This window comes from Pinus tabuliformis, chromosome 5_1 (assembly GCF_031772625.1).
Source record: "Pinus tabuliformis cultivar Carrire ecotype Pingquan chromosome 5_1, CPIR1, whole genome shotgun sequence".
Lineage (NCBI taxonomy): Eukaryota > Viridiplantae > Streptophyta > Pinopsida > Pinales > Pinaceae > Pinus > Pinus tabuliformis.
The window spans coordinates 510,728,822-510,749,717 of NC_142305.1; the positions used below are offsets into that span (position 1 = coordinate 510,728,822).

Consider the following 20,896-nt stretch of genomic DNA (forward strand, 5'->3'; position numbering starts at 1 on the left):
GCCCTCTTGTACTTTACCCAACTTGCTTCAAGAGTCATACATGGTTTCATGCAAGACTAACCTACGAACGAAACAAACGAGCTAACAAACATCAAAGCAAAGCAAAAGCAGAAGTGAAAGTGAAAGCAAACAAGCAAGAAAACAAAGCATATAAGCAAACAAGCAAACAACTGAAAGCAAACACTACTCCTACTCCTACACTAATGGTGCATGGGCCTGATCTCGTGAAGTGATACTTCCAATGTAGCCACCGACGCATTGGTATACCCATGTTGGTGAAGGCTTGGTCCATGAGTAACCCAGTTGTGCGAACCAACAAGCAAGAAAGATATAACAATGAAGAAAACCACACTTCGTGTTTAAAAGTTCCCATGAGACATAAGTGAGTGCATGTGCATGACGGGAAGTCCGTGGACTTACCATGGTGCTCTGTGACACTACGTGCAACTTTGAAGCATAAGCACACTCTTGACTGTGACATGAAAGCAAACAAAAGAAACAAAGATAACTTGCATCGCGAACGAGTGCTTGCAATGTAAGACTCCTGCAATGCATGAGCAATGAGATCGCGTAGTTCGAGTGGATGAAATGTGATCTGTGAGTGAGATGGATCTTTAATGCATACAAATGAGTGATGAGGAGCCTTGGGAGATTGAACAATTTCATGATTAGAAGTGAGACGAACCTCAAGAGAGCGAGGACCTGACATAACCATCAGCTCGTGTTGAAGTGCCTCGACAGTCTTAGGTGTTTCAACTTCATCATTAGATAGATCATCATAAACAGGTGGCTTTGAAAGATCAATTGCGATAGATTCGTGATTGTGATAAAAAATGGAAGTAAAAGGATCATGACTGCCACGATCAGAAAGATCAATGAATTCTTCAGCATCCTCATGATCAGACGAATCAAACAGAGGGGTAGATGGAAAGAGAACAAACTCATCCTTTGTATCTTTGGAAAATACATATGAATGATCAAGTGGATCTTCAATTAGTAACTCATCCTCTCTGTTTTTGAGTGATGGACTAACATCGGTGAGTCTTGCAAGTGATCAACAATGCGTGCATCCATGGATGAAGACATACATGCAAAATCATGGATGGTAGGTTCACCAAAGAGGCTAGGAAAGAATAGAGGGGGCTTGGACAGAAGGGAGTCATCCTTCGCTGAGTGTTGATGCTCAAGCTCCCACTCATCCTATTCATGAATGACAGTGCATGTTGGTTGTGCAACGCCAACTCCGTCAATGGGTTGTTCCTCGTTCAAAACAAGTGAAGAGTCTGGAATGGATGAACATAGGACAACATCATTTGGAGGAACATCCGAGTGCGAAGACAGAGGTCGTAGAAAAGAATGAATATGAGAACTCAAAGGACTCACAACCAAATCTGCATGAAAATTGAGTGAAGTGATGTTGGGAGAGTGTGAAAGATGAACAGGTGTGTGAGCATGATCTTCAACATCACTTGGTAGTGGTGGAGCTGTTAAATGAGAAGGAGGCGGACAGTCAGTTGAGACGGTGTCTGCATCCACATGAGATTGCACAACTCCATTAATAAAGAATGTTGAGTGAGGCTTGATTTGAAGCTTTCTCTTGGGACAAGCAGATTTCTTAAGGCAATACTCGAACCGATCCCAAAGATAAGCAAATTTCAACTGGATCCTCGGAGCTTGAAACTGCAAGTCACGGAAGTGTTGCCAAATATCAATAACTAATTCATGCGGAGCCCTCCATTGTTGTAACATTTTTTTATCAAGATGGTTTGGATAAAGTGATAGAACATGTCTTCAATGAGATCACAGAAGTGCTCAAATGAGTGCACAGTGTCAGCCAGTAGGTTGAGCACCCAAGGAAATGGAGATTTGCAAAGTGTGTGTGCAAGCAGCAAACCAACTTGTTCATCAGAAAACTCATACTCCTCACGAAGCATGGAAATAAAGTTATGTAAGTGCTCAGGCTAGGCCACTTTGCCTTCACCATCATACGTGTGAGAGGACAAGAGATTCGAAAAACACCGTGATGGAAGAAGAAGAGTGCAAGACATCTTCACGATTCGAAAAACACTACGAAGGAAGAAGAAGAGTGCAAGACATCTTCACGATTTGAAAAACACCGTGGGGAAGAAGAGTGCAAGACTCCATGAAAGATATGCAAAGGTTCAAAACTAGATGAGAGGAGACAACTTGTTATCAGGCAGTCCTTCTAGCACCAGAAATGTTGACGGTGTTGGACCCACCAACATGTCAAGGGGATCTCCCTGGTAAGAAGTCCCAATTAGACCTCAGACTGTTTGGTGTAGGAGTCCCAGCAGTGGGTCGTAAGGTAATGCCTTGACTGCGATGTTGCACAGAGGCAAGTAAGATAACTCTATCAGTAGCAAGGGTGTGACTGCTGTAGCAAGTTAAGGAAGATGTATGAGAGGTTCTAAAACATAAAGGGGAAGAAAAGGGTGAAGGTGAGTTCCAGGTTGAAAGGGATCAGTCCTAACTTGACTAGGAACACACAACACAAAAGGACACACATAGCTTTCGGCAGAGCAGTCCACTCGGATGCGGCAGTCACAACATACAAGGTAAGATAACACATACAACACTCACGGATAAGTCCGAACGAGTGCAATGGTTGTCACAACAAGGTTCATGTGAAAGGTCCGTTTGGTGTCTGGAAGAGCAATCGACACAGACGAGACATGATTAATAGCATATACAACACATTTGCAACAAGATTCATATAATTTCATGTGAATCAGTTCATACACAAATACATAAGTTAAACAACATATATCATTAAGGCAACCGGAGCAGTCCAACTACAATAACAACATATGCATGAAAATGTGTTGGCTCTTATTATGTAAAAAGTGTACGTTCCAATCATACAATAAATCCATGTAAACCTACTAGCCCCATCACTGAAACATTACAGCCACATCCGCTTGCTCCTCCAAAGAGATGTACTAGCTTCGTGCAATGGAGAAGCCAAGGCGCATTACAATACTGTCCAAGCTTTCTTCAAGATAGTCTTAATAGAAGCTTGGGCGACCAAAAGGCTATACAATGAGTTATGAGGGACTATTTATAGCAAAGGGTGGGGTGACCCTTGACATTCCCGTTTGTGACAGTTCGACTACCCTCATGACTCTTCACCTACTCTATGGATGTTACATCCAGCTATTAAAACTTGACTTACACTTGACATGACTCAACATTACGATGCACATGTACTCATATGAGACAACATGGATTGAGCAAGCCTTGCAAGACATCACTGACACTCGATCCACTGTGATGAGACCAACTCTTTGACATGCTTGTGATGGTGAAGGTGGTGAGATGATGCCAAGTGTGGTCATTCGTGATGGTGTGTATGCACCTCGTGGTGACATCTTGTTGAAGTGAACTCTTGCCTCTGTTGCAACCGGTGCATTGGTTCGACCCCCTTTCATCCAACCCGTCTGCTAACATGCACATGATCTTCTTGGGTGTGGCTGAACTGACAACACACTAATGCATAGTGTCTGTGCTAATATTCAAGTGTGTGTTGGTGGTCATTTGCATCAACTTGCTGAAGTACATGTTCAACTCTAGTTGGACTTGCTTCTTGTCTTCACCTTGGTGAGTGTGTTGAATGGGTTGGATTGCATGTGTGCGCACAATGACATGCATCATGCTGAATCTCTTGCATGTGATCAACAACACTGCTCACCATGTCTGCTCCGTGTCAGCTGCCAGGATGGATCTTTAACTTGTATGGGCGCAGTTTCATCCATGAGTGCATGTTGTGCCCATTGTTGTTCCTATTCCTGCTACAACTCATTCGTTTATCTGTGCAGCTTCATGTTCTTCCTGAGTTGCTGCTTCAACACATGCAACTCCTTCTCTATTCCATTCTCTATCTTCATGCGATCTTCATGTCGCGTCATCACCTCATAGCCTAAGTCTCCAAAGTTGCTTTCATTATCAGTGGATCTGCTTGATCTTGCAACTTTGTTCCGCCTCTGTGTTGTCAACAACCTTCCTCTTGCATTCATTGCATCCGTCGTGTTCAATGCATTCACTGTATTCACTGCGTTCGATATGTTGCCTTCAACTGTTGTTCATGATGCTGCTTATTGTGATATCTTGATGTTATTGTCTATGAACAACTTGATATCTTCATGAGTAGGTAAGCTCATACACATTTGATCGACTACATCTCCAGGTGTGCTCTCGACGATGTCTTCGACTCCACTCTCTCGAAAACCATTGTACCTGTACTGCTGAGAGGCAGATGAACACCTACAATACCTGGAGACATGGCAACACTCATGGCAAGCAATCTATCAGTTGAAAACCAAAATGGACTTGAGAACTCACTTGCAACATACCTGTGTGACTGATCATGAAGGTTGTGCAATTTCGGCCGGGAGGTTGGGAGATCGACTGCCAAGATTGTACAAGGCATAGTCTGGGATGTTGGAAGAATGAATGACTATTGGAACTATGCAATGCAGAGTCCAGTCTGGCTGCTGACTGCTGGAATTGCACAATGCGCAATCTCAGCTGGTAATGGTTGCAGGCTCAGTGACTGCATTGCGCAATTTTCTTGGCCAGTAGTCACTGTCCCTTAGCATTGCGAAAAGCAGGCATGGGGAATAGTTGTTGGGAGAAATGTTCATTTCTGGAGAGGAAGGCAAAGCCTTCTCTCTCAAGATTGTGCAATGCTGTCTTGGTGAGGCTCTTGGTGAGGCAGAGTTTGGGCCGAGGTTGGCCAGACTCACCGACAGGAAACTAAAAGTGAATGTGAGTGCGAATGAATGTTGATACTAAGTGTAAGCATAAGTGAATGATCATGCCTACAAATGTTGAATGACAGATTCATAAAATGGAACAAGATGTAGGTGGGTGAGGAGAGTCACCGAATCGGCGACCATTCACGAAAAATAGTTTCATGTATACGACAACAGTGAGATGTTGACGAAAACTGAAATAGTGCTAGGACAAGCTAATATACATGTAAACAACAATAAGCATTCACTGAAATCAAGCAAACAATACTCATACAAGTGAAAACAGAAAAAGCGACAGAAATGCAACACAAGGCATGGGAAGTTGGCTTACCCCAAAACAGCTCAGCTGAATGTGCCGAATGCACCTAGATGTGATATGGGATGTTATAGTTGCAAGGTTGATGTGAGGAATGAGCTCTGTAGTGTCCAATTGATGAGTTTTGATAACATCGAGGTTGTGACGTGCATGCAACAAATCTAGGGAAAGTGACACTTGGTGGGAGGTTTATGAAATGATCCTTGCATGTAACCTCAAATTGCTAAACATAGATCCATGAAACAAGGGATGCCTTTGCATGCTACCTTGCGAGAAGCAGCCCATGCATGCAAGTCCATTTTGCTCAGTCCCGGAGGGAACCAGTCAACTCAGCTGCACGTGCAAGAGACTTCTCGACTGCTTGAAGGAAATGCACATTTCTGGCTGGGAGCTGGGCTGACTGCCCAGGATATTTGCATAATTTCTGGGCAGAGCAACTGACTATTGCCCAAATTGCGCAAATTCTGGGCTGAGCATCCCTGCTGGGGAAAATTGCCCAATTCCTGTTGGGAGTATTGACTGGCATAATTGCGCAATTTTGGAGCCCAAGAGGCTGCTAGACAAGATTGCACAATTTCTGGAGGGAAGGTTGGCCGCCCTCCAGAAATGTGCAATTTTCAAGGGGATGCTACTCAGCTTGCAGCTGGACCAAGTTTGGGCGAACAACCTGTGAGGGGAATGGATCAACTGTGATCAACAAGCTGCCTTTGTGTGAGGAAAACACAGAAGCTTGAGTACTTGACAAAGCAACACAAAGTGCTGTGAAAGGTTGGTAGGGAGGCTCCAAAATAGGTTAAGACAAAATTTTGGAGGGTGGTTGTAGCCGCTACAACAAGTAGTTTCATATTCATTATATAAATGACTAATTTAGTGCAAGACATCACTGACACTCGATCCACTGTGATGATACAACAAGTAGTTTCATATTCATTATATAAATGACTAATTTAGTCGCCGTATATTAATTTTATTTGTGTTCATCATAATCAATTTAAACTATTAATTTAGTAGTTTTAGATTGATTTTATGTGTTCATTTTTAATCAACATAAATTAATTTGTATGATTTTGGGACTAAATTAAAAAAATGTCATACAATGTGCATGTTGATATAATATGAAAATGTAAAGTTCCATATGTTAATTACAATACTAAATAATATCAAGTACAACTATAAATTATATTATATGAAATGTCAAATATTACAATATATGTTTCCAACTTAATATTGGTTGGACTACAATTTACACATGAAACATTGTTTCATCTCTTCAAAACATTATCATTGTGTTTCCGAGGAATTGTAGTTGAATTTTCCAACTCTAAAGACTTGACCATCAGTTTGTATGTGTGTGTATCATGTAGGATATTGGCTTTAAGGGTATCACTAGATCAGTTATCTTCTTTCTCTCTCTTTCTGCATTTGTCGTTACATTGTTATTGTTCTCCTCTTTCTTCAATCCCTGCTTCCTATCATCAATAATGAGTTCATCTTTTGAAAATGAAAGAAGATACAATACAGAGTATAAGACATGAAAGACAATGAACACTAAAATATAAACTAAAGTAGACTATAAAGTATTTATACGACATATAACTCAACATCAACAATGTCAATGTCATTTTTCCCCAGAAAAGAAATAAACTCGAACAAGTTTTCTTCAATTGGGCTATAGTGGCCACTATGTGGCCAGATGACTTGTATAAACAAAGTAAATAAAACATCACGATAGAAAATAACACCTTAATATCTTCTTCCATGAATTCTAGATGTCTTGTTTCCATAATATTTAGAATCAAAATTAGCAAACTAGCACAAATCATAATAAATTCAAATTAGGGCAGCCCCAAAAAAAGGAATGACCAAATATTTTAATAAATTGGGTTACATGGATCTAAATAGGAATTTAAAAGACAATAAAGGAGAGCAGTGAGATGCAACCACAACATTCTAAACTTGACAAGAGGTAGGGTTAAGAGTAGGGGTAGGTAGGGTTAATAGTAGGAGTAGGTTCAAAAGGCAGGGAAAAGAAAATGGGAGGAAAAGAACACATGTGCACTTTCTCCCAACGCAGTAGGCAACCACCAAAGATGTGTCTGTGACATAACCTACTGATCCATGTATAGTTACGTCAAACAAAAGCCCTGCATAAAGTATAACCTTTTATTTATAACTAAAATTCACAAGAGGAACATCAAAAATATTTTCATGATTACGACACTCTTTTATAAACAGATCAATATAATAAAAGCTTTATTACAAAATAACAACATTAGCATTGACTTAAAGAGGCTAAAATACTTTTTCTGCTACAAGTCTTGATCTTTTCATTGTAGAGTTTTAAACACTTACCAAATGCAAAGCATCAATGCTGATATCACGAGCCTCTACACCATCAATAGTTCCCAGTAGAACATTCAAAGAAATATAGATATATCTATCACCAAAAAAACATTGTTGGAAACATCTTGATTGTTCTTGTCTATTGGAATATTAAAGGTAGACAATTTTACTACATACTTGAGTTGGCTCAGATGATGAAGCATAACATGAAACCATTGAAATTGCTTGATTTAAATATGCCTATAAGGCATCACAACAATAATCAAAACTAAGAAAATTCATTATTTCTCGAGAAAATATTCCTATATGTCATGAGGAAATGAAATTTGTAAGAAAAAATATTAAGGTCAGATATTTCACCTATTTATCATCTAAAATGTTTAAGGCATGGTTTCCAAATCTTGAAAAATTTAATCAATGCCTCAAGCCCATGGTGAAAAAGACAATTAGAAAAACAGAAAGAGAACCTAGTTGTAGGAAACACTTACAAATTCAAGTCCATTTTCACGAAATATCTGTGTGACATCAGAGAGAAGACCAACATGATCACCACTGCACAATTCAAGTCTCAGCCCCTGTAGATTGGATCAGATCAGACACTTCTCATCACCAACCAACCATATGCTCAGTTTGACTCACCTGGAAAAATCATAATTTATGTATCTGTATATCTATTTGTGAGTCTATGTATATCCTTGTCTATCTGTGTGTGTATACATATCTATCTATCCATCTGTCTATCTGTCTGTGAGTATATATCCCTAAAATCTCATAATATATCCCTATTATTTCAAAATTCTTATATGAATAATGTGACATACCTTAGGGAATATTCTCTATATGGCTGCTTGTAAACATTGGATTACTCGTCGTCATTTTGCTTATGAGTTCACTGGACAACCTTTACTCGTCATTGTTTTGCTTATGAGTTCACTGGACAACCTTTACTCGTCATTGTTTTGCTTCTGAGTTCAATAGAAAACCATTTATACATCTAATATAATACTCCTTCACATCCAAAAAACAGAGGCATAAAGTCCAATCAGTACACTAAAAAAGAAATATGAGTAAAATAGTTAAATACTTGATAAAAATGTACTCTCTCAAAGTGGTGTGTCAAAATCTATACCTGATAAGCATCAGGTCCTTCGACATCAATGGTGCCATGAAAAACTACATATTGCATGTCGGTTAAAGTGAATATAGGTAAAACAAATTCTTTGGCCGATCTTTGCACTTGACTTTAATAATTGAACAACCTTTTCTTGACCTAGTTCTGCAAAGTAATGAAAAACCTGACTTGATCACTCCTGGACTCTGCACCACCATTATGTGCTCTTTCATAGTCACCATTATGTTCTCTTTCATAGTCATAATTGGTGAACATAATTTGATGTATATGCCTCTCTGTATGAGTAATAACCATAGAAACAACAGTCTTGGCACCCTGCTTGTCATTATCCCCCTCCATAACACTACAAAGTTGAAGCTTGATCTTTGAAATCCTTTTAGAGTCATCAATTGGAGCCCCAGTAAGTTCATCAATAACATACACCACAACTAAAACCCTTATGTTGTGAGTCGAGACCTCAACTGCAACAATATTATAGTTAAGGTTTGTGAGAAGTACAAATACTTCAGAAAGCAAGCATGGCCTATCTATTGTTGTTAATTCGATTGTTGTGTATTCAACAAAAACCTTTACTCCAACGAATCTCCTCACTGAAGGAAAAAGGCAAGCATTAGTTCCTAGGGACTACAATCATAATAGGCAGAATTAGAAAGTGATTCCTTAATGGAAATAGGCACTATTCGAAACTTTTTGAGGCAAGAAAGAGATATATAAATACCTGCGGTATATACTTAATAACTTGTTCATCTCTAACTTTGTTGCCATCGTTGTCTATTACATGGAATACTTACATAACAAAAAGTAGGTTACATTGGATTTAGCAATTCCAGGTGCCTTCTTTCAATTTGATTCATGGTTTTACAACTGAATCACTAAAACAAATTATGGTCGAGTCTACAAATTTGCCATCCATAAACCATCCTCCACCAAAAGATATGTAAGCCATAGAAATGGTAAGATGCAAATTTTTCAACACTTGTACCACTTCTAGAAGAATGCCATGCTTATTGGCATTGTCAACCTGCAATGAAAAGCATGATTACAATTGAAATCAATTTACAATTCAATATCTAATTCAGTGAACTTAGAAGACAAGTTTCATACGTAAAATTGGAAATACTTGAAGAATACCTTCACGAGCAATACATTTTTACAAGTAATGTTGTCAATTGAACCCCTATTAGAAAGCAAATAGAACTAAGATAAATGCTAGTATTAATATCAATGACAACAAAAATATGGCTGCAAGACTAAATAAATATCAACACAACCAATGCTTGAAAACCATTTAAGGTAACAAAGCCAAGGAGTCCAAATCCAAAATGGAAACTCATATTGGTTTTATAAATTCCATTGATGAATGATCAATATTGCATTCTACTAGTTTAGAGGACTTGTTGCAAACATAAGAAACACCCCCATTCTAACTTAACTCTTCCAAGGACTACTTCTCAATGACTCATATGTAAAGCTAACTTACAGACAAACCAAATCTATCAACAACTCCCACACCTTGCTTTACCTCCTCTGCACAAAGTAATGCTAGATTCTATGAATTAAGCATTCACTAGTGATGAAAATCAAGCCATCCACATCATCAGTTAACCATTCACAACCGACATAACCACTCCATTTATGTAATTCCCAAAGACCCATTTTAACAAGAGAGTAGTTGAAATGAGATATTAACAACCAATAAAAACACACAACAATGAACAAATAGGCCAAGTGAAAAACAACGAAAATTGGAGGATTCATTCTGATGATCAATTTCTCATATTCATCATCAATGTCCAAAGAAATAATCCAATGCAATTTTTTCTTATCTTAATAATCGAAATGCAAGCTTATACTCTGCTACAGAAATGAATGTAATAAGAAACTCTCAACACACATACATAATCTTTGTAGCAGTCATATGCAAGTAATTTCAAGTGGGCATGAATTCAAAGACCCGATAAAAACCCAAACGAGGGAGAAAACATACAAAATTTGAATAAGAGGTAATACATTTTTATGGTGTTGTGGGTCTCCTACTTTGATTCCTATAACTTCACCCACCTCCTTTCTTTCCCAAATTTTTCATTGTGACCACACCCACTTTATATAGTGAAAGGCTATTTCAAACATTACCTGTCCACCAAAAAAACATCCTCAAAAGTACACCTTTCGTTCACACTGCAATTTCAGGTACTTTGAAGCTAATAAAGAACCCAAAACTCTTACCTACAACCCAAACCCTAACCCTAATTCAATACAAGCAAAAAATTCTATGATGGGATTTGACTATGATTATCCACCCTATCCTACTCAATAGAGGTTATGGAATCCCATCTTTGTCACAACTTGAAAGAACATGTGGCCTTCCTGACATGGATGATCCCAACTAACTAGGGTTGAGTGCACATTCAATGGTGTGAAAAATTCCCCACATGTCGAGAGATGGTATCTATATATTATATGCCTCGATCATTTGAATAATTTGTCCATTTCCAATCTTGTCTTTATGCAATAAAAATACCTAAAATAGATGTGTGTACCCACCTGTTGCTATTTAACATGAAAATTTATATTAATATTCTATCTTTCTTTCAAGAATGAAGACATGTTTCTAATACTTTACAACACAAGGGTTATTTTCATATCACAAGGCAGTTGAGCATGCAATAGCATACCTAAACATGATAAGGCTAATTAATTTCCTAGATGTCTACTATATAAAATCTTGTTAGAAATATTTCATAGATTTACTGTCAAATTCAAGTACATAAAGTGTGCTTAAGCAAAATAAATAAAGTTTTTTTTTCTTTAAATATGTGTGCCCCCGATAACTAGAGCAACAAAGAAATAATTAGTAAAGCAATTAAGAAAGAACAATTTAAAAAATGAAAGTTTTAAAATTCCTACATAGCATTAATGTACAAGTTGTATATGCAAAAATTCCTTTCCACTTTTGCAATATTCTTGTCATTTCTATGTTCGGTGAAAATTTGAAAAAGACAATTCTGAAATTTGTTTACTTTCTAAAACTTTTACATGTTTCTGTGCGCCAACTGGCATAGTCTCAATTTCATCTCTGAGAATGGTTGATGAAATGGCATAGGCTTGAGATAACGACTTAAGTGCATTATTTTAGTATAACTCATATCATTAACATTAATATATCCACTCTCTGCTTTTAGGGTTTAGTCTTCAAGTCTTAGCTTTCCTCTGCTCTGCATATTCATCAAACTCAACATGCAAAGCTCCCACATTATATCCATGGTAGCCATTGTTGAGGCAGGGGAGAGATGGCAAGAGGTACAAAAAATCTAATAGCTTCTTCAGTGTACCAGGAATTCTTGCAACAAACTGGATTATGATGATCTCCATTTTCCAGAACACAACACAATCGCATGTCTCGTTGCATTAGTAGAATTATGTGGTGACTGGTGTAGAAATAAATGGGAGGCATTGAAGGAGAATTGAATCCACATCATGTGAACTCATATTTCACTGAGAAGGACACTGTCGTCTAATGTTGCACTACTTCTACTTTAGTACTTCAACCAATTTTCCATGCTTCTATACGCTGTATCCTCTCATGTCTTGCACTAGTTGGGTGATCAGTGAAATTGATACTATCATTATTGTAACTCCATTGTTATTGGAGTTACCTATGGTTGACATTGTAGTTCATCTTTCACTAAGGAGGGTGCACAATTGTCTAATGTTTCACTTCTCAAACTCAATGTTTCCTTAGTACTTTGACCAATTTTCCATGCTTTTGCACATTAGATTCACTCCTCTCTTCAACTACTTGGGTGATCAATGCAATTGTAATTTCCATTCCATGACGATGAATTTTTTCATGCCCCAACAGTGAGTTCCATTCACACTTTAATATGTGGTACAACTCTATTGAACAAAGGGAAAGGTCTCCACCCATTCCTCAAAGCTGTCAAATTCACCTCCCACAACTCAATGAAATCTTCCAAGGCACTAATGCATTGATGCCTCCATGCCCAGTGTTCCACTCCTTACGAAACAAGCTGCCTAAAATGGCCTCAATGAGAGGAAGAGGATGACTAGCATGGACCGAAGTGATTGCAATTTTCAACTCTCTGATAAAGAAAACTTCCTCCTCTACCCAAATTTTCACTGAACTTGGTACCTTTCCTTTGGTGCACTTATACTCCATTACTAGCACATAGGAAATGAGCCACCTTGAGGAATTTGTTAATGGGAAGAGGGTGGTAAATGGAAACTATAGTGGTAAATAGGTAGGAGTGCTCTGCCTCTTCTGTGGTTCCCATACATGAAGGTGGGTATGCATCTTCTTTGTTAACTCAATTTCCTTTCCACTTTGAACCATATAGGTTAAACATAATACATTTCCTTGGTTGACTCCTCCATTGTATTTATTCTTCCACTTAGAAATGAATTACTTTGCTTATCCAAGCAAGCATTAGGTAATTTTAGCATTGTTGTTGCAGTGAAATTCAATTTCACTGCAAACCGAGTGAACTTTTCCTCTAACAACTTCATTGAACCACTGCTCACCAAATGATTTATTGAACTCCACTCTGAAGCCCCTATTGATACTCTTCCTTCTATGTCCAAAATCTCCACATATTCCATTGCTAGGTCACACAAGGCCTTGAACCACACTCAAAGTTGTTATCCTAGTGACAACATTCTCACTATAAGATGATAGAGGGTTTCTAGGCATTGAAGATGATCAAACTGTATGAGGCACCATTTTGAAACTGTTGACGGTGTTGGACCTGTCAACATTCAGGGGATCTCCGTGATATGGGGTCCCATCTAAAACTCACATCATTTGGAGTAGGAGTCCCAACAGTGGGTGGTAATGTAATGCCTTGATCATGGAAATGTGCAGAGGAAAGTATGATAACTTTGGGTGAGATCAAGTCTATGACCCTGTGGAGAGTCAAGTGTGATTCATGAAGGTTCCAACACATGAAGTGAAAAGGAAGTGCTCCCCTTGGAAGCCTGTAATAGTGCGCGGCTTGGAAGGAACATAAGAACGAAAAGATATCACAAGCTAAGATGCAAAATAGTCCACAAGTTAAAGTGATGAGTTAATCCAAAAACATGCATTCAACAAGATTCGTACGAATGAAAACAAAATAGTTCATAAGCATATGCGTAAGTTAAATAACATAATTTCCAATACAACAATAATGGTCCTACTATATTAACAACATATTCATGAAAGCTTGCTAGCTATGATTTTATTATTATATGTGAAAGTTCCATCCATACATACACCATTAACAACCACTAGCCCCAAAAGTGGAACATTACAATCAAAAACACCTACTCCTCCAAAGAAGTATACTAGCTCTACGCTACAGATAAACTAAGGTTCTCCACAATACTCCCAAGATCTTCCTAAGCCTAAGCCTAGCCAAAATCTTGGCTCCCAAAAGCCTCTTACATGAGTTATGAGGTTCTATTTATAACAAGAGGGGGTGAATCTTCGAATCCCCTTTGTGACCTTTGGACTACCCTCATGACTCTTCAACTTCTTCACAAAATACCACATTACATTACATGATGACTTTTCATATTCCAATATTGACACTTGGAATTTCACTTACAACATAATTACAAATAATATTGCATTTTACACTCATACCCATATAGGACAAAATAGGGTAGAGACAACTTGGTAGCCTAACAAGACAAGACACTATGATGCTTGAGTTTGGGAACACTCTAGCTCGACAACCTCCACCTAATGCTTTTGGGTCATGTATCGATGCCAAGCTTGGTATTGTGCGATGACATCCCCAAACTGCATGACGATGTTAAGATGGAAGCAGACTCAAGCCTCCATAGCGTCTTAGTATAATGATTTTGAACCAGTCTTAAATTCTCTCTTGAGCAGGAGCAACATGGTTCTAATCTGGATGGGACCACCGATGTAGTTCTGCATGTTTTGTCTGTTCGACTCTAAGTCCTCCTTGGTGGCAACCTATCTTAGCTGCTCCAAGTACTCTTCAATCTCCTGTTTGACTTTGTGTTTGCGTTTAGCTTCGGTGAGTGAGCTGACTGGTGGGATCTTGTGGGTTCTCACCGTGAATTCCAATACTATTGTACAACCATACATATGGGACCTAAATGTTTTTAATGAATGAGGCGATTTGATTGTTATTTTGAATCAACATTCAAACTCTTGCTTTATCCAACTCTGCCCGCGACTTCATATTCTTTACCAAAGTGAGAGGTGCCCCTTTGTATTGCCTTGTCCATTCTTGCATGGAAGTGATGGTAGTTTGCACATTCCTAAGAGTCTTCACAAATTCCTTGCTCTGTTGTTGTAGGCTATGCAAGTGGAAAAATTCCTTATGTATGGTCATGAGCTTCTCATACAGGTCCCGCATGGTCTCTTTAAGTGTTGATACCTTACCAAGTATCGTTGCTCTCATTCCCCCCCAAGCAGGCTTGTGCATGAGTTGCATTCTATGATGCTTCGCGGAGTTGTTCTATCCCTTGCTGGGAAACCTATAGATTTTGTATCAATTTCTTACTCTCAACCATCAAATACTGATTGTTTGATATTTTCATACCCACGAAGGCCAAGTTTCATTCAACAATGGAATTTGGATTCCTATTGGTGTCCACCACTATCACCCTTTCTCTAATGAATGCAGGTGATGCATGATCAATGCTAGGGGCTAACTCTGCGGTTGGAGGTGGTAGAGTTTGAACGATGATCAATGGGGCATTCAACATCAGATCAATATCTTCATCCTATGGTTCTCGTCTGAACTCCATGTCCACAACTTCAATCAAATATTTGATCGGTTGAGTAAGATCTCGGTCCTGCATTTGTTCACTCTTTCCCTCTACTGTTAGCCGGTTTGCATTGTTTCTTTTGTCATTAGGCCTTGCCTTTCTTCTTCTTCCTGCTTCCTCTTCTATTGTTGTTATTTCCTCCCACAGGGGCTTCACTGGGGGAGTAATACCATACCACGTGCATTCACATTGCAGGATATATATCAAGGAAAAAATGACATATTATATTGGGGAATATATAGGGGGTAAAGTGTTATTATATTGGCAAGTATAAAAAATGGAGCTCAAAGGTAATGAAAAAATATAAAGGGGTACAAAAAATGTTAATGAAAAAATGGGTACCTACAATATCTAGTGAAAGCATAGGTTTTTTAAATTGGGAAGGTATATTGGGTTTGTATTGGTAGGGGGTTAGATAATGTGAGTTTTATAGATATTTTTCAATATGTACTGAAATTAGGGGTATTGTTTAGTATGTCATGAATGCATGTGATATGCCAGAGGTTTATTGAGTAAATCCCCTGTGTTTCCTCCTTGGCTCCCGTTCTTCCTTCAGTTCTTTTTCTACTTACTTCGATCCCAGTTTTGCTACCTGCAAGCTCTGCTTTACTCTCTTCCTCAGCTCTACTCTCTGTATCCTCTACTTCCTTTTTCTTTTGCTACCAAAGTTTCCTGCATGAAGGTTGAATCTGATTTCACTCTGCATCTTTGTTCTCCCTCTATTTTGTCATCAACTTTATCTTTCACTAATCTTGTACTGGATTGTTTCCTTCTGCTACTGCTATTGGAATTGTTGCCATGTTAGTGTTGACTCCTTTTCTATGAATAGTTGAGTGTCCACATATATTGGCAAGTTAACATGTGCTTGCTCAACTCCCTCCCTAATACTGCTTTCAATGGTATCTCTTGAAGCATCTCTCTTTGGGGCCATGGTAACAATGACTACTGGAGATAAGTGCTTCACGAGTGTGGTACCCGTGGGACAAAAAGGACTCTCATGGCAAGCAAACATTAACTCTTGCAAATATAACTTCCAACATGATCAAGCAACAATTAGGGAATTCGATGAGAGGGATTACATAATTTTCACCTACAAGAGAGAATGATAGGCTATGGGAACTGTGCATTGCACACTTCCAGTAGCCAAGGGTGTAGCCTAAGGCTTGAGACTATGTAATGCGCAGTTCAGCCTGGGCAGATCTTAGGAGAGACTATGCATTACGTAGTCTTAGTGGCCAAGGTTGACAGGTTGAGCCCTGGAAATACACAATGCGTAGTTGGGGCCAGCCTGTACTGCGCACTACGCAGTTCCAGATGCCAATCTTGGAGCTTGAGCCTTAGAATTGTGCAATTCCCAGCTGGGCAAGGAAAAATTCGGCAAAGGGAAGTGCAGATCTACCCGATGGAGGTGTGAAAAACAAGCAGAACTTAGTGATAATGTGAGCTTGAGTGCAGATATGAATAAGTGAGGATAAATCAATGAAAAACAAGTGCAGAAACTCAACAAACAGAAAGAAACTCAAGTATGCGAGGAGAGTCACTGAGACGACGACTATTGGTGCAAAAACAAGAAAATCAATGCGACACTTGTGAAATGCAAATGACAGGTTGAAACAACACTTCTACAAACTAAAGCAAGTTAAAAATCCATTAGCCAAGAAGAGAAACAAGTGAAACAACACTCACACAAGCCAAACTAATAAAAGCGACAAAAAAGCGACAAAAAGTGACAAAAGCAAAACTCACCCGAAAAAGTGACGACAGTGCTCTGAAGGTTCCTTGATCTCCTCGGGAATGATAGAGCTTGATAATCGAATGTACAAATGAGATATAGAGGTGTCCATTACATATAATTGAGCAAATTGGAATTTATGACGTGCATGGCTAAAGTCAAGGAAAAGGCAACACTTGGCGGAAGTTTCTATAAATCGTGAAAGTGCCTCCTTCGAAATACTAAAAAGAGATCCCTATTTCCTAGAGATATTTTTTTTTCTTTTTCGGGGGAAACTTGCCATGCACACTCTCGAGAAAGACTGTGTAGTTCGGGGGAATTGGGCAATTTTCCGACTCAGTGTGCACTTCATAGTTTCTGATATTAGTGAGGGTTGTGCAATTTTTGGGCTTAGTGATGGGCTGCCTTCCATGACTACGAATTTTCTAAGCTCAAGGTTGACTTCCAGTCTAATCTATGAAATTTCGATCATCAAGGTTGACTGCATTCCATGACTATGCAGTTTCTTAGCTCAAGGCTGACTGCCAGTCTAAACTGTGCAATTCCAATCATCAAGGATGGCTGCCTTCAACGATTACGCAGTTCCTGGAGGAAAGACTAGAACTATTATGTGAAGAAGTTGGGAGATCAGCTTGTGACTTAGAAGAATCGACTAAGTGAGAAAACACAAGCAAAAATTAAAAGATAAGTCTTAGTCGAAGCATGAATACTTGGATCAATGCAAGATGATCTCTTGTTAGATAAAAAGGAAGGCTCCAAAATCGAAGCATAGGAAAATTTTTGGAGGGTGTTTGTAGATGCTACAACAGAAACCAACCATCATAATCACTTGTTGTCATTCATCTTCACCATAAAAAAAGAAAAATATTAAGAAAATACTACTATTTCCATTCAATATGAATGTGATTCTTCATTCATAAACAAGGACATATGTATATATAACCTTAAAACAACCTAGATGTTTAACGAATGTGCAAGAATATGTTTGGCCTGAAACAATTTTTTTGGGCTAATTTAGTAGAATGACTTAATTCATCCATTTATAGGCAACATAAAAAACACAGACTTTCCCAACTCAATCATTTTGATGTCAAAATCCCCAAACCTCTCCATATATATCCACAATGTAGAGACTATAGCCATTGTTTGTGGCTATCGCTAAAAGTATCATAATTTATAGAGGTCAACAAGACTCCCCACCTTAATATTAAATTTTAGGATTATTTTCTGTCATATAATATGCATCCTTACATAGTGAGTTTAGAAACTAAGGTCCCTGATGGCAAGGGATAGGAAACTCAAGCTCATTAGAGATCGAGCCTTAATTTTAAATTTATTATTCCTGTAACACCCTCCTCCCACATCTACTCAAGCAACTGTCCAGTCGGGGTAAAGATGCAAGGAGAGGCCACCATGATATGATTAGACCTTATAATTTATGTTAAGGAAGTGAAAACGACGAAAACACACCATATAGACATTCAACATCATCATTATGACCCTCAAAAACCAACCCAACATTTCTTCCAACCAGCCCCTGGGTCCCACTGAGATTTTGGACCACTTGACCCCCAAACGCTCCCATGTTATGGGTCTTCCAGCGTCCAGGAGGCTCTGGATGCACCCATGCTATAGGCATGCCAGTGTCTAGGGACTATTTTGGTCAGTGTTATGCAACGTCCCCAGGATTTGAGCCACTTTTTCAAGCCGAGAGCCCAAGTCACTTCCCAGAATTGAATGACACCTTCAGAATAAAGAGATAACAAGGAAACGATGATGCAAATATAAATACTTGAACAAGCTCTTAACTGGACCCTTACTAGCCATGATAGGTGTTTTGTCAAACATATCACGAATATGTAATTTACATATGTAAACAACAGATTTAAGCATAAGGTTCTCATACTTATTTGAGAATCACTATGAAGCATTATTCCCTTATATCATTTGTTGCATTATCATCTATTAGGTCATAGATACATTGTTCATTAATTTACAAGTAAAAACATGATGAGAGCCATATATAGCCACTATCATAAAACATATACATAACTATCATAATAGCAGAAAAAACCAAGGAAATCACAGCCATATGATCCACATATAAACTAGTATAATACTTATAGAAATACAATGAGAAATAACCTCATATTGATGATGCAAAATCCAAACCCAGGATGGGACATCCATGTTCCACCCAACCGTAGAATGATTGAGCCAAATCTCTCTTCAGTCATTCACCCCTGTGCCATATTCCAAACATGAATGTGGGATCTCATATAACACATCAATCCAAAACCATCCAGGGCTACCAGAGACCATCTACCTCAACCCATCAAACAATGATTCCACCTCGCGGTTCGATATCACAAAATCATCATCAGATTGGTCTTTATCCAAGCCTTCTAGGGCTCCAGAGCATTTGTTCCAACCAAGGCTCTAGGGCTAGTACATCAACCCACAACTACCATTGGGCTCTAGAGTGTTTGTCCAACCAGGCTTCGGGACTAGTAACTCAACCCACCAAGGGCTCCAAAGCGTTTGTCCAACCAAGGCTACAAGACTAGTAACTCAACCCAAGTTGTTACAGGGCTCCAAAGCGTTTGTCCAACCAAGGCTCTAGGAACTAGTAACTCAACCCAAGCTAAGGAAACATGAGAACCAACCAAAACAAAACAAGGAAATAAACCCACAATATCCATGGCTATCCAAGAAATGGCAAGGCTAGGCAATCCACTGTCAATCCAAGCAATCCTCCATGCCAGTGACAAATCATGACCAATAATCCACATGCATATGCCATGCATGCCAAAACTAGTGAGGAAAACATACATGCAACTTGATACCTGCAAGCAAAATCCATTGTAGTTGTTGATCCTAATGTCCTCTTACACTTTCCTGCTCTTCCTCTACCTTCTTGCTCCAAAAATCCAAGTATGCCACACCTCCAAGAGTGCTCCAAGAAACTCTAAGTATCCAAGAGTATGAGAGAGAGAGAGAGTAATAAGAGAGCTCCAAAACTAAACTAACAAAAGGTTACCAACTGATCCTCAGAAGCTTTTTTATGAATGAGGCCTCTATTTTCTTCATTTTCTATTATTTTCCTTCATTTTCTTCCTCACATGAAACCTGTGACCTTTCACCTCCCTTTTCTCATAATTTTCATTATTTTCATAAATAAATGTGCCAAAAATGCCATTTTTCCTTTCCAAAGCCTTAGCCATTGCCTTTGCCTATTTCCTTAGCCATATTAACTGAAATGAACACCCACACCAAGATGTCTTGCCTAACATTCAGCTTGGAATAAGTGTCCCATCAATTGTGGTTATTATATATCCTTTATTATTTTTATTACATGGAATTTTCACCAGGGTTGTTACAGAACCCCCCCCGGGGGAACACCATCCTTGGTGTTCAACAACACCTATAACCACAAGACTTGTATAAGCAAAACATAATATTGATGGAGCTTTATAGCTTAGATCGTTGTAGTATTTACAATGATCACCCCACTGAGAAGCAAACCAACATGACAAACATAGCATCATAATGACACGACACCCATATCACTTATTGGAGATTTATAACATAGTTCATGGTTTTATTTACATCCATATACATATGTACATATACCAAAACATATATAGAACACCATACCAAAACTGCTTTGCCTCAATCGGCAAACAATGAAGGATACATAGTCTGCATCTGATTCACCATCTCCCATGTAGCTTCAACAGGCCCAAAGTGCTTCCATTTCACTTTAACTTGCTTGATTTCTTAGTTCTAGAGCA

General features: G+C 38.7%; 1 protein-coding gene across 1 annotated transcript in view; it reads right to left on the reverse strand.

The window, feature by feature from the left end:
- Positions 1-8,701: 8,701 nt before the first annotated feature.
- LOC149165740 (ACT domain-containing protein ACR4-like) overlaps positions 8,702-20,896 on the reverse strand; it is a 55,304-nt gene continuing 43,109 nt past the window's right edge. The window contains exons 2-4 of the mRNA XM_089429918.1: positions 9,470-9,584; positions 9,282-9,334; positions 8,702-9,187 (exon numbers count right to left, since the gene is read on the reverse strand). Coding sequence (XP_089286044.1) covers positions 8,702-9,187; positions 9,282-9,334; positions 9,470-9,584 — 654 coding nt within the window. The remainder of the gene's footprint in view (positions 9,188-9,281; positions 9,335-9,469; positions 9,585-20,896) is intronic.